The 13,454-nt window shown below is 46.3% G+C and overlaps 1 protein-coding gene across 1 annotated transcript; it reads right to left on the bottom strand.

Moving 5' to 3' along the window:
- Window positions 1–9,497: 9,497 nt before the first annotated feature.
- BJ212DRAFT_670479 (uncharacterized protein) lies at window positions 9,498–10,516 on the bottom strand. The gene is made up of 4 exons (XM_041343776.1): window positions 10,382–10,516; window positions 9,921–10,328; window positions 9,730–9,850; window positions 9,498–9,674 (listed from the first exon to the last, which is right to left on the bottom strand). Exons 2-3 carry the CDS (start codon window positions 10,059–10,061, stop codon window positions 9,824–9,826), a joined length of 168 nt encoding a protein of 55 aa, XP_041185094.1. The 5' UTR covers window positions 10,062–10,328; window positions 10,382–10,516; the 3' UTR covers window positions 9,498–9,674; window positions 9,730–9,823.
- Between the last annotated feature and the right edge of the window lie 2,938 nt (window positions 10,517–13,454).

The following is a 13,454-nucleotide window of genomic DNA, read 5'->3' as shown; positions in this document are numbered from 1 at the left end:
AGAGATGAAACTAGTACAAGGATCAATCAGCAAGACAGAAGCAGAGATAGCCGAGAACTGGAAAGGTGGAGATGCCTAAATGGGGATAGGTGCAGGATCTCGGACAGAGGGTGGGAATAGGTCCGGAGATAGTAACAGTTAATATCTGGAGGTCCGGAGATCTGGGGATCCGGAAGGCAGGACGGAAACAGGACTGAGATATGTGAGGTGGTAGATGTAGTCCGGAATCCAAGAGGAGGTAAAGTCCGATGTCTTGCTGGATGGAATGTGCGTAGGGTGGACAGGATAGGGGATCCAGGAATGAGTTGGATATGGGGTCCAGAAACAGGTCTGGAAAGCGTGAGAATATGATGGGATCTATGTCTGGCATATGGGATATGACAAGTTTACTGATTAATATATTCACTATACCAGTCACTGGCACCACACATTCCACCACTATCACATCTGCAACAGAAAGTGAAGCTGTGCAGGAGAGAGGGAGCAACTTTTGTGATGTAGTTGTGCAATGTTCCTGTAGGGACTGATACATAGATTTCCAGCACATGTTTTACATATATATTGAGAGAATTGTGAATGTCAAGCTTGGGGAGATGGATTAACAGCTGTCCCAAAGTCGTGATCTTTTGTTTGCTCCTGAGGTTTTTACTTGTACAATATGCTTTCATTGAAATTCAGTTCTATTGGGTTGCGAATCTATGGCATAGTAATATTGGGAGATTTCTGATACAGTAGCTCATTTTACCTGTCCACAAGATATAAATCAGACTGTTGAAACTATTGTATTTGCAGCTGCAATGAGACTTATGTGCTACAATTTAATGTGTCCCGAAGTGGTGGCTGAGGTGTTACATGAAATCTAACTCAAGTGCGGAAGCTTACCTATGCCTTTTCACACATTCCAGTTGACTGACACCTTGCATGACTCGGAAATGCAAGTACAACACAACTGAGCAATCCCATCAAGCTCGTTTAAAATCCAAGAAAAACACTATGCCAGGCAAGTCTAGTAATGTGGTTCATTCTTTGTGCATGCACTACTGAACTCACAATCAACAGGAATCAGCAGCAAGAACATGTCAAATCCCACACTCACTGGTGTCCGGGTGGAGCTTCAGATGTGAGTCAATCATTTTTGGTTGATTTGTCAAATTTTAATACACACTGTTTGTAGGAGACACTCAAACTACTTAATCAGCTGACAATATCTGGTTCAATGCTGGTTATGAACCAGGTTCCAATCTGTATCAACGATTGGAGTCTGAAGGATGAATGCTGTCTGTGCTGCTGACCATCAAGGATGGAATTCACTGAAGCCTGAATATGAGGATGAGTTTGCGAGGTACAAACTCTTGGAGAAAGCACATGGCTTTCCACATCAGCTGGGAGCTTAGAGGGTCCTTATACTGAGCAACTATGAGTGGGGGTATGTTTGGTGACTCACATCTTACAGTTTTGCATCCAGGCATGTGAGCAAATGGTCCAGAAGATGGACTTATGTGTAGACTCATATTTTGAAGCTCTTCACAAAGGGACACTTGATTGGCAATTAGCGCTTAGCATTGGCAAGTGATTACTGTAGTCTATGTATTTTGCATCTAGTGTTGAACATCACATGATCCCTGTGCGTATGTTGTTGTGTATCCTCATTGTTCAATGCTGTAGTCCTCATGGGAAAACAATGCCACAAGCATGACAAGCTTATGCATGACTGGTATGTTCTCAATGCAAAAAATCAGGCATCTCAGCAGCGAATGCAAAACACTACTCAGGCTGAGGATCCAGAAAACAGTCAAGTCTCAACTCACAACATCGATCTTACACTTTGAAGGGACTGGCACAGGTCTTGACTCAGACAGAGTACTTGGTGCTCCAAGAGGCTCTCACACGGTGCCACCACCATCTGCTTTACATACTTCAGATACTTTCACCTTTGATTTCGAGGCTCTTCTGGACTCTAACGAAGACAATGTCTACAATCAACACTTGGCTGAAACATCACTCAAAGTGAAAGTTTCACAGCAGAATCAACATTTAGGAGTGAGTGAAGATGATTTATCTTGGATACAATTACTGATGTGTTGTTTTGAAGGATAACCCATTGTTGACTTGGATGGATGATCAGGAACATTTTCTTTTAGAACTCCTCCGTCTGGAGGGTCGCAGTGATTTCTTACTTCAGGAAGCATGTCAAGGTTCTGCAGGTTGCATGAATGCCCCTGAATTTCAATGTGAGGATTGTCTTGGTACTGAGCTCTATTGCAAGGGGTGCATGGTAGAAAGGCATATAGAAAATCCAACCCACAGAATTGAGGTAGGTGGGAATCAGCAGTGCTCACTACTTTGCGCTGATTGACTTGCACAGTACTGGAACAGCCAACATTTTGAAGACACTAACCTGCAGGATCTTGGGTTGCAAGTTCAACTTGGACACCCCCCTGGTGAACATTGTTCTAACCCATCATTGGTTCATAACGACTTTGTGGTCCTCGACATCAACGGAGTGCACAATATTACACTCCACTTCTGCGAGTGTCAAACAGCTCAATCTCGTACGACGCAACTCCTTCACATGTGTTGGTTCCCAGCAACTACACTGGATTCAAAGACTACCACAACATTTCGACTTATCCACCACTTCCACATTCTTTCTTTCAAATCAAAGGCCTCCACTTTCGAGTATTGGCAAACACTCGCATGCTTGACCAACAACACAGGTGTTAACCCACCAAAGGTAAGTTCTCAATTTGAATTGACTCATTCATTCCTAATGACAGCTTACAACGGCTCACAGGATCGCTATAATGTGCTCTTACAGATGGTAAAGGAATGGTGAAACCTCACCCTACTCAAACATTCAGGATGGTGTGATGATCATATTCCCACTAGGCTTGCAATAGGCCATCTTTTGATATAGGTGATGGAAAGCTACAAAACATTGACCGCTTTTCCTGCACTCAACCCACTCCGGATGCGTATTCCCACGCTCTGCGGACCCGTGCATTCACTCCCATGCTGCGCACATACCTGTGGTCGATTTCCCATGCCTTTGGACTACCTTACAGATGTCCTGCATCAGTCCATTGTCCATCCTACCTCATTGGTATGTATTTTGCCTTGCCTCGTGTGTTGTAACAACTGTTGCAGTCTTATTACATGTCTTTACATATTCCTACCGCCTGTCTGTCCTGTCCCTTCCATTTCCAAGAGGGTTTAGCTAGTATAAAGTGCCTAGAGTGACTACTTTGTATTTACTCCCCTTCTATGGTATTTCCTTCCCTTAGGTTTTACTTAGGAGCAGTCACCATTAGTGCGCGCTTTTTAGCCCCTATTGGTTACCTTATACCTGGACACCTTGTCTTGACTTTCCTTACCCATGCAATCAATACCCTTGCCCTCACTTGTTACCTGTGCCATGCCTTAAGACTTCCCTACCCCTTATCCTAGCATCCACATCGACCGCTCATCAACCACTCATCGACCGCACTTCCACATTCCCACGCTCTACATAGCCGCACACTTGTTCCTGCGCTCTGCGCACTTTCGGGTCTTTAGTATCATTGGCTGTTCTCAGTAGCAATTCCCTTTAGGGTCAAATGTTCTTGCTTGCAAGTATAGCAGCTAGGCAGAGCATTGACCTACAACAATATTTTTGGTTAGGCACTTTAACAAGTGTCTAGCCATTGTTGAGTTTGCACAACAGGGCCATGACCCTGGTGAGGTTGAGGTGACACAACATGGTGCATGTGCAGTGCTATGTCCTGCTTGCCCCCAACTGGGCAAAAACCTTCTGAACAGCTGGGAAGATACACTGTTTGAGGAAAGGTATGTTGTATATTGGTCTAGTCCATGTGGTGTGTTCACTCACAGAATGATCTAGATGGAAATATTCATTATTTCTGGCAATTGATGCTAATTTCCGACTGGCGCACAAAAACATATCATCTGACAAGACTGACCCCAGTCTTAACAAAGGCTGGGCATACTTCATCAAAGAGAAGGCATTCAAGAAGTTTCTTCATGACACTGGAAAGCAGCCACAAGAGGTGCGGCCATCTATCTTAGCTGTATCATACTCGCTCACCCACTTGTCATACAGAAAAGTAGTTGTGCGAGCCATAACACTGTAAACTTGGCCGAGACTAAAAACTCTCGCAGTTTGGCAGCAATGGGGGCTGGCACTGTTGATTGTTCATGCCACAACATGAAGCGTCCTTGCAGTGTTGGCGATCTCCAGAAGGGTGAGAGGTAGGTGAGAGCTTTACTAAGAGTCATTGCACCACTCAATGTGTACTATAGGTATATTAATATGGACTATTTATTTTTCTCTACCCTGCAATACTCGAAGGATGTAGTCACACTCAATGTGTCCTACAATATCGCATGTCAATGGAGCAAGAATATATGGGATCATATGGCTACATACCCACATCAAATGCATGTTGAATGCAGTACCAAAGAATTTGTGTTCCTTGTTCCCAAGTTCCATCTTCCCGTGCACATTGCATTCTGCCAAGTCACATACTCACACAACCTTATCAAAGGGATGGGACACACTGATGGGGAGGCACTGGAACACGGGTGGGCGAACATTAACCCTGTAGCAACAAGCACTTGGGAGATGGGCCCTGGCTCATGCCGCAACACCCTCAACGATCACTTCGGAGATTTTAACTGGAAGAAAGTGACCAAATTTCATGAGTGGAACCTACATCGTGTGATCGGAATCTCTTACTAACATTTTGGCATCAAGACATCAGTCTATTCCAAAAGCTCATGGTGGCCATACCTCAACGTGATCAGCACCTCATCGACTTCAATGATTTCAATGATACATTGGTTGCAGAACAACCAGAGGAAGTTGCTTGGTGGAAGCTGGCTATTGAAGGCTGGGAAGCTGATAGATCACAGACGAATCCCTTCAAGGTTACAACTACAAGTGCATTAGTTTTTTTATGTTGATCTTATGTTTCTCATTCTTTCACAGCTATGTCTCTTGTGGTGGTATGACAGTCAAGTTTTCCTTGGGCTTAGATTTACTTACTTTACTTACCTTTACCTACCCTCACTTTCTTTAGCTTATGTTTGCATTTTTGCTGCTTACTTAAGCATGTATCTCTTTCACTAGTGTCAGTACCAGCCTGAATGACAGTCCCTTTTGATGATAATTTCTACTCTCTGAGCACTGAGCCAAGTCAGAATCCCATGGGCTGAACATACTGCTCTCCACTCAGCAGCTTGGCCAGCTGAAATATGATTCCCACAGCAGTACGACTGCATCTCTCGCAGAAGGAAGCAGAAGACCTGGAACACAGCCTCAACTACTCACTGCATATGGAGGTATCGTCAAGCATTCTTGTGTCATTGGGTATTGAAATAGAGGACCAGCAGTAAGTTTATATTTTTGTTCCTTGCATCTTTATCTCAATGTTTTAGATGCCAGCTGGAAAGAGAGTATGCTGCCTTGGGTCCTCACTCAACGGACCTTCAGCTTACAAAATTGCAAGAACAGAGCAATGCACTACAATGCGAAATCGAGCAATGGTGCAAGGTCCAGGTATTATACATGCCTATGGTCGTCCATGTTCACACATCCAATACAGCTAGTACCATAAGCTCATGGGAAGAAAAACCCTACGAGGTCAAACTGTGGTTGCCATCCCAGCTCAAAAGGGGTTAAAACGAGTTTTGTGAGGAACATTTGTGCAGATATGAATGGGAGCTGCGACAGGCACAAGCATATGACACTCTCGATGACCTCCATTGACACCTCTGACTGTGCAGCCACTTATACAAGTTCAAAGCCAATCAATTGTGTGGCCAACAGGCCAATACACGTGCAGTGGGAGTTCTCGCTAAGGTGGAGCTTAGCATCAAGACAGATGCAGAGCAGTACCATCAGGCCTGGACTGCACTAGTTATTCTTGGCGACATTTTGCAGGAACATAGCTGGAGAGATGATCTACTCAAGCTAGAACCTGAGCATGTTCAGGGAATGTCTGATGGCCATGTAGGCCAATCCAAAGGTAATCAAACTTTATCATGGATTTGGAAGGCATGCAGCATCACTACTGGAGACAGGGAAGGAGAGACCATTCTTGCTGATGGTAAGAAATTGTCTATTAGATTGATATGAGCTAAAATGCTATCACACAGCACTATGTGTAGAGTGGTGTAAATCTCGGGCATGCACACATCATTGGACAGAAGAGGTAGAGCTTCTCCAGGAGGAGATGTGGTGTGTGTGCATGTTCTTCAACTGGCACATGACATGGTGGAAGGATCAGGCAAGCTGGAGGATTGGGTTGGACGTTGCAGAGTTAGAAGGCCTTGAAGCATATGCGAAGTGCCAGGTGGCCCTTCAGATCATGATGCAGGACAACTGCCTAAGAAAATGGTGTGCAGTTCCTGTGGCAAGCTTACCCCCAGCAGTAGTGGTGCCCTGAATACAAGTAGGATAACATATCTAATCTCAAGGCTTCTTTTTCTGATGTGTGGGGTAGCACTATATATAATCAGTGATTGCATCAGTCTCTGATTTTAGAAGGATGTATTAGTAGTGCTATATATAATCTTTGATTGGCAAGTCTCCGAGATCACAATCATAGAAGGATGCAGCCAGGAACATGGAAAGAGAAGATCCGAAGCATCATATATGACAGTCAAGGGCATTATGCATTATGGAGAACACTACTATACATACAGTCGAGGGGATTATGCATAATGTCAAGGACTACAGGTAACCATGCATGACGGCCTGTGTCTAATAAGCCATGATTATGCATAACATGGTCAAGTACAGGTGAAGGTGCACAAAAGGAGGGCAACGAAGAGTTATATTTTTAGAATGTAGCTATTTACATATGGAGGATCCTCCCGGCTAAGGGGCCTCTCAGCCCAGTTTCCCAAAACATAGAAACCGGGTCTGAAAGACCCTTTATTGGCACCAAGAAGTACTGCCTGAGGTGAGAAGCCTCTTGGTTCAAATTAGGAAGTGTAGCAGGCATTGCAGAAGGTGCCAGATTAAAATAGACAGATGACGCAACTAATACCAGGCAGGTTGGTTGCCAAACAGGCCTGTGCGCCCACTCCCACCATAGTGAGGTAGATACAGTATTTCTTAAAGGTATTTTGGAGAGCTGGGGCACTATTTAATGCTGGTGTTGAGACTTAACGGATCCAAGCCTAATTATAGTTGGCGGGACACGTGACTACCAAATATAATAAGGCTTATTAATAGGGCAACCCAGGTGGTCGAATCGAGTGAAATACCACAGTAATACTGGTACAACGTTACAGCTACAACGTCGATAATTGAAGGCAAGCCTGACAATTTCAGGCTTGGTTCGGGAGTGCATGGGAATCATGCACGAGAACTTTACTAGTACTCATAATGAACCTTCGTATTCCACATCAGCTCACCCTGCAGCCGCCCAATCTTGGCATGCACACGCTCCAGCGAGTCCATGCCCGTATGCACGTTCACAAGGCCTGGAATGCTCTCCTGAACACCCTTGCGCAAGTATTCATCGTCCATCTGCGTCACCGACCAAATGCGTTTCGTCACAACCTCAACGTCAGCCAGTGCGTCACTTATGGTGAACGCATCGAATCCAGCACGAATCTTCATTGTTACGGCTGTTGGTTCCGATGCATACGGTGCTGGAGGCTCGGGCATCTCACTTGATGGAAATTCTACAATAGGCGTGCGTGTCCAACCTGGGTGAACATTCACGAACTGTATGGCCACTCAGCGGTCTGCGACTGTCATTCCTTCAGCTACTCACACGAATGTTCCAAGCGGGAAGTACTTCTTGTGCCAGGACATCGGTGAATGAATCCAAGGCTAACGGTGGTGAGTCAAAGTCACAAAGTCTGCCACAAACAACATTACCTGCTTTCCTATGAACACAAAATTCTTCAGCAACACTCGACCAAAATAGCACCATCCCACTCACGTGGTGCTATAGAACCCGATCAGCGGGACTGCGGTGGTCCCTGCCATGCTCGATACTTGGACCAGCATTCCCCCAGCGCCCTTCGGATTCACTTCTCTAAAAAATCTGACCGCCTCAAAGCTTACCATTACCGCGCCCCAGAAATTGATATCCATAAGTTTCCTGGCACGGTCCAACGACGTCCCCTCCACCTCCTGAAAAACCGCCTGCGCGGCGTTGTTATATACGACGTCGACGCGCCCAAAGGCATCCTTGGCTTGTGCGAAGGCAGATTTTACCTGCGCTTCGTTCGTCACGTCCAGGGGGAGTACTAGGAGCTGAGTGCGCGGATATTTGGCTGCAAGATCATCAAGGACGGAGGGCTTGCGCAGAGTTGCAACGGCAATCTCGCCATTACGCAGGACCTCTTCGACCATCGCCCTGCCGAACCCAGTGGAAGACCCGGTGACTACGATCAGTCAGTGACCCGCACGGTGAGGAGTTACATGCACCAACTCACTCAACCAAACTCGAGGAGTGGATTGTGCCATGATGATTCTGCTTGTGTCGCTTGTTGAGAGCCGTTCCACATGATATAGCCTGAACTCCGGAGCCTCGTGATACAACCATCCTGTCAGATTATCATTCTATCATGTTCCGTCTCTTATCAGAAGGCTGATATGTCCATATAGAAGCATATGCGGAGAACTGCGACATGATGGTTTTGCTTCTGTTACCCGTTGAAGCCATTCTATATGCTATAGCCTTAACCCCGAAGCCCCGTGATGCCACCATCCTGTCAAACCATCATTCATAATTGTTTTCGTCTTATCAAAGGGCTGATATGTCCGTACAGAAGCAATGCGGAGAACCTTGATCAGCGCCAAACGGTGGGGAAGCTCTCGTAGGACCGATTCTCGGCCCAAGAAATATTTGAAATCAAGATATGACATGTCCTCATACCTCCATTCAGATGCAAACGTGGTATCACTCCAGCTTAGGTCGGGCTGCAAACAGACGGAGAGACGATTACCGTCGCTAACAGTCGAATATATCCTGCCATGAAATCTGGGGGTCATTGGATGGCCTCATTACTTGTTTGAAGGCGAGAGCGTCATCGTGATTGTGATGTACTTGGCTCATGACAGTCGATGGGACGGTGTTAATACGCCAGCGGCTTCAATGAGAAGAGATTGATAGGATTGATAGGATAGTGTCAACACCGGTGGCTTCAATAGGGCCAAGGCACATGTGGCGTTAAGCTCCAGTCCACGGTTGTCGGCTGGTTCCTATGCTTCTATAGTCCTAATCTTCACTGTGCTTACAAGTTTAATTCGTGTTGTTACAATATGATCATTTGCGACAGAAAAAAAGGCTGTTAAATTTTGATATACCAGTTTACCGAGATATCGGTTTGATCTATCGGTATGAAATGGATTCTCCTTGGTGAACACCAAATAATAATATCTGTGTCATGAATGTCGGAGGACGTATGTTAGGTATGACTACCATGTATAACTGAAGGGGATTAAGAAACCCGCTTTAGCCAGAACCGCCGGACATTATAATGGGTTTATGAGTCAATAAGGATGTTAAGGTTCGCAGATAGTGACTTGTAATAAGTAAGGCGGTGATGCCAGCTAAAGAATAAATAAAAATAGTAGAAGAATATAAACTGATTAATATTATCTGTGACGAAAGAAACAATGTGGATATAACATTCGAATGAACGGAGGACTGAAAAAGAAGTGTCAGTTATAGCCTATGGAGACGAAAAGCCATGGAGAACTACATGTGACAAACTTGCTGTTTTAAATTGTGATGCAGGTCTGGAGCTATTGAGAGGGCAACGATCCGCACTCTCCTGGTGGCGGGTGCTATCCAAGTCACTGACGGTTCAAGTTTGGTGTTTTCTAGAGTTCGATTGATGTTAGTTCGTCTAGGTCAGGTTTTTCCCAAATCTAAGAATGGAGTGAAGCTTACAGAGCGAAGGCCATTTGTAGTCTGGAAAAGCTTTCTGTACGCAATGCAGTACAGGTCGGCGTGCTCAAGCTTCTGTCGATTATGTTCGTGCAGACCGAAGTTGTTCTTGAAAAACCTTGTTACATGAGTTACAGTAAACATGATCGCCTTCGTAATGATCCTGTAACTTCAACGGGGAGTCGAAATGGACTTTGCAATACTGGCATCAGGGATGGCTCTGAACATAATGTTCTTTGAGTCCCCGCCAGGATTTGAAATCGGCTTCACCGTGACAATATCGGCATTTCTAGTGATTGCTGGAGTCTCGGACATGCTAGTTGTAAGCAGACCTGGAGCTGAAGTAGCGATTACAGCGATAACAATCAGTCATCTTCTGGATAGATCAGAGCTCTACTGAAAATTTCCGGGCTGTTATAGGTGCGTTAGTTGTGCCCCAAGTCTGTGCAAGAATTTATAACGACCTTGTCGTTACGACATACAATAACTCCCAATAATCGTTGAACTTCGAGTCGAGTCATCGACACGACCGTCGCACTGATAGTACTAGCGGTGCATGGGGTCCCATACGCGTCCGTGTCTAATCTGAGTCATTTGGCCACCCCTCAGAAAGTCATTTCCAGACGATGACTAGTAGTACTACTAGTATGGACTGTGCAGTACGTAAATGCCTTGTTAAGTACTGCATTGGAACTTCCAGGGGGCAACGGTACCGAAATCGCAACCGCGGCCTAGACTTTAAAAGTATGTAGCTGACTGGAGTCCCTCTATCTCTTCGCGCACACTACACAAGTTCTGCCTCTCATGAGTGTATGGACCTTCGCTTCATCGAATTACATACACATCCGACTCACGTAGCTACCCACAGACTTCTATTCCATTTCTTTTGGAGACAACAACAACAGATGAACCTACCAGTGATGCCGATCAACAATCAGCACATTCTTCCTCAGGCTTGCTGCAAGATCTCACCAAGGAACTCCAGAATAGGTCGCCGTTTCCTGTAACTTGCGGAGGCTATGGAGACATCTATAAGTGTTGTTTAGCGAAGCCAGATGAGACCGTCCCGGTAAGGCCAGCCTGTGCACTTCGTCATATATTTTCCTAAATATGACCAAGGTACTAGTAGCAGTAAAGACCATTCGTGCTTTACAGTCTGATAACGAGGCGTTGATGCAGAAGAACAGAAAGGTAACGTCCCTTTCAATAATACTTTGTGGTTCCACAATAGACTCAGCATAGAGAATTCGTCGCGAGCTGAAAGTTTGGGGCCGTCTCAAACACAACAGTATTCTTCCACTCTGGGGAGTAGCAACTGACTTTGGACCCTATCTCGCAATGGTTTGCCCATGGGCTAATAATGGAACTTTGACGGCCTTTCTTGAGCGCCAGGAAGACACGTTGACATTGGAAGATAAGTTCACCCTTGTAAGCCCATGCTCGCGAGTATTTCTAGACATTTATTGTTCTGTTGATGCACGTCAGTTGACCGATATTGCCCTTGGGTTGCAATATCGTAAGTCGTCCTTCACTCCACCTGATTTTTTCAAATGCTCACAAGGATCAGTCCATAGTAAATCAATTGTACACGGTGATCTGACAGGAGTGCGTATGGCGACATACAGAGCGGTATTCCTCATTACTGATGTCCCGATTCTCTAGTCAAATGTCTTGATCTATGGCAACGGTCGGGCATGTGTCACTGATTTCGGTCTCTCGACTATGATCGAGGAGTTTGTCGGTACTTCCTATCTCACGAGTTCCATCAGAGGACATATCCGATGGGCAGCTGCAGAGCTATATGACATGCCCGAAGGTGATGAAGAAGATGATGCGTCGGTGTCGCTCAGCGTTGAGTGTGACATCTACTCATTTGGCAGCATCGTCTTGCAGGTGAGTAACTTGAGTTTTTGGTCAAAAAACTTTTATTCACTTTGCGAATGCTCTAGGTATTGACTTGCAAGGTACCCTACTACGATGTGAAGAAGGATAATGTAGTGTTGGGACATGTCGTCAGAGGAAAGAAACCAGAGCCCCCCAAGGGTTCGCAAGTTGCACCCGTGCACTGGGAGTTCATACAGCGGTGTTGGTTGCCTCGTGTCAGTCGACCATCGATCGGAGAAATTGTGCTGTTTGCACATCAGCAATACTGCGAGCTCCATCCAAACGATGCCGTCGACGATGGGAATTCACCTGGGAACCCGTCTCGGATTTGGCCTGGGACCTGGTCTGGGAATTGGTGTGGGCACTGGTCTGACAGTAATAGTGATGAAGGTGACGAGTCAGATGACGACAGTTCCTCTGGACCCGACCAGGATACGGAAGGAGAGGGTCTGGAGGACGACGAAGGAGAGGAGAGTGACGAAGGAAATGGCAGTGAGGGTGACGAGCACGACGAACACGACAAGAGGGGTGACGAGGATGACGAGGGCAACGAAGGGGTTGACCGTGATGAGGTCATTGGCCTGGATGGAAGCGACGGGTCCGACAACAACGACAGCTCCTCTGGAATCGATCAGGAGGTTGAAAGAGAGGACTCCGATGAAGACAGTGATGACGAAAGAGTGGAAGGCAATGAAGGGCACGAAGGCAGTGAGGAGGATGAAGTTGAGGAGGATGATGAAAGCAGCGAGGGGGTTGAGGATGATGAGGACGTCGAGGGCGATAGCGATGATGAAGGCGATGACGATGATGAGGGCGATGATGAAGGCGATGACGATGATGAGGGCGATGATGACGATGGAGACAGTGGGGGGGACGGTGACTGGAGTTGTGACTCGGACGGGTCCTGGTAGACTGGTGCATTACTGGGACTCGGTCACGGTGCGACTCATCTAACTCAGTCAATCATGATTGATTAGACAATTCGCCACTAGCCTAATCACATATACCTAAACGACTCGGGCAAATTTATATAATGCTGGCAGCCAGCTGTAACTTGCCTATAACGTACTCGCGACGTAAGTACGTTGGATTCAACGTTCCTGTTGGAGGCAAGGCGCAACTCAATGTCTCCCAAATTCATACTACTTCTTAACTCGGATCCTTTTCTATACGTCTTCTAGAAATCCATTCACCCCTGTAGCCGTGCGGCTTCTTATCACTCTGGAGCCGAGTTACTCTCCAGTGTGCCATACACTAGATTACAACTTGCCATGCCTCGCGAAAACAGTTTCACGGACTCTGACAAGCGTTCCTTGACGCCTGATCTTGAGGACGAATCCATGACATCGCTGAGTCCAGCACCGCGTTCCGCATCTCCTGCTGCCAGTGACGTTGAACCGTCTCTATCCTCCAATGGATCCTCCCAAAAGCCTGCACCTATAAGTCAGTCTTGGCGACGTGCACCATCATCAATAATCCCGGCCTCACTGCGGCCAAAACGTGCTCCTGCCCTCCATTTTCAAACTCCCAAAGATCGCTTCCGTGCATGTGTTCGCAAAGTGATTTCCATGCACCGGACAACAACCGTCCTTTCAGGCTTCAGTCTCGCCGGTGCAGAACCTGGCGTTGACCCGCGCAGGCAGTCCGCGTATC

The sequence above is a fragment of the Suillus subaureus genome (genome assembly GCF_016647635.1).
Source record: "Suillus subaureus strain MN1 chromosome Unknown BJ212scaffold_392, whole genome shotgun sequence".
In the NCBI taxonomy this organism is placed as follows: Eukaryota; Fungi; Basidiomycota; class Agaricomycetes; order Boletales; family Suillaceae; genus Suillus; species Suillus subaureus.
This window is presented reverse-complemented; position numbering and strand designations above follow the sequence as displayed.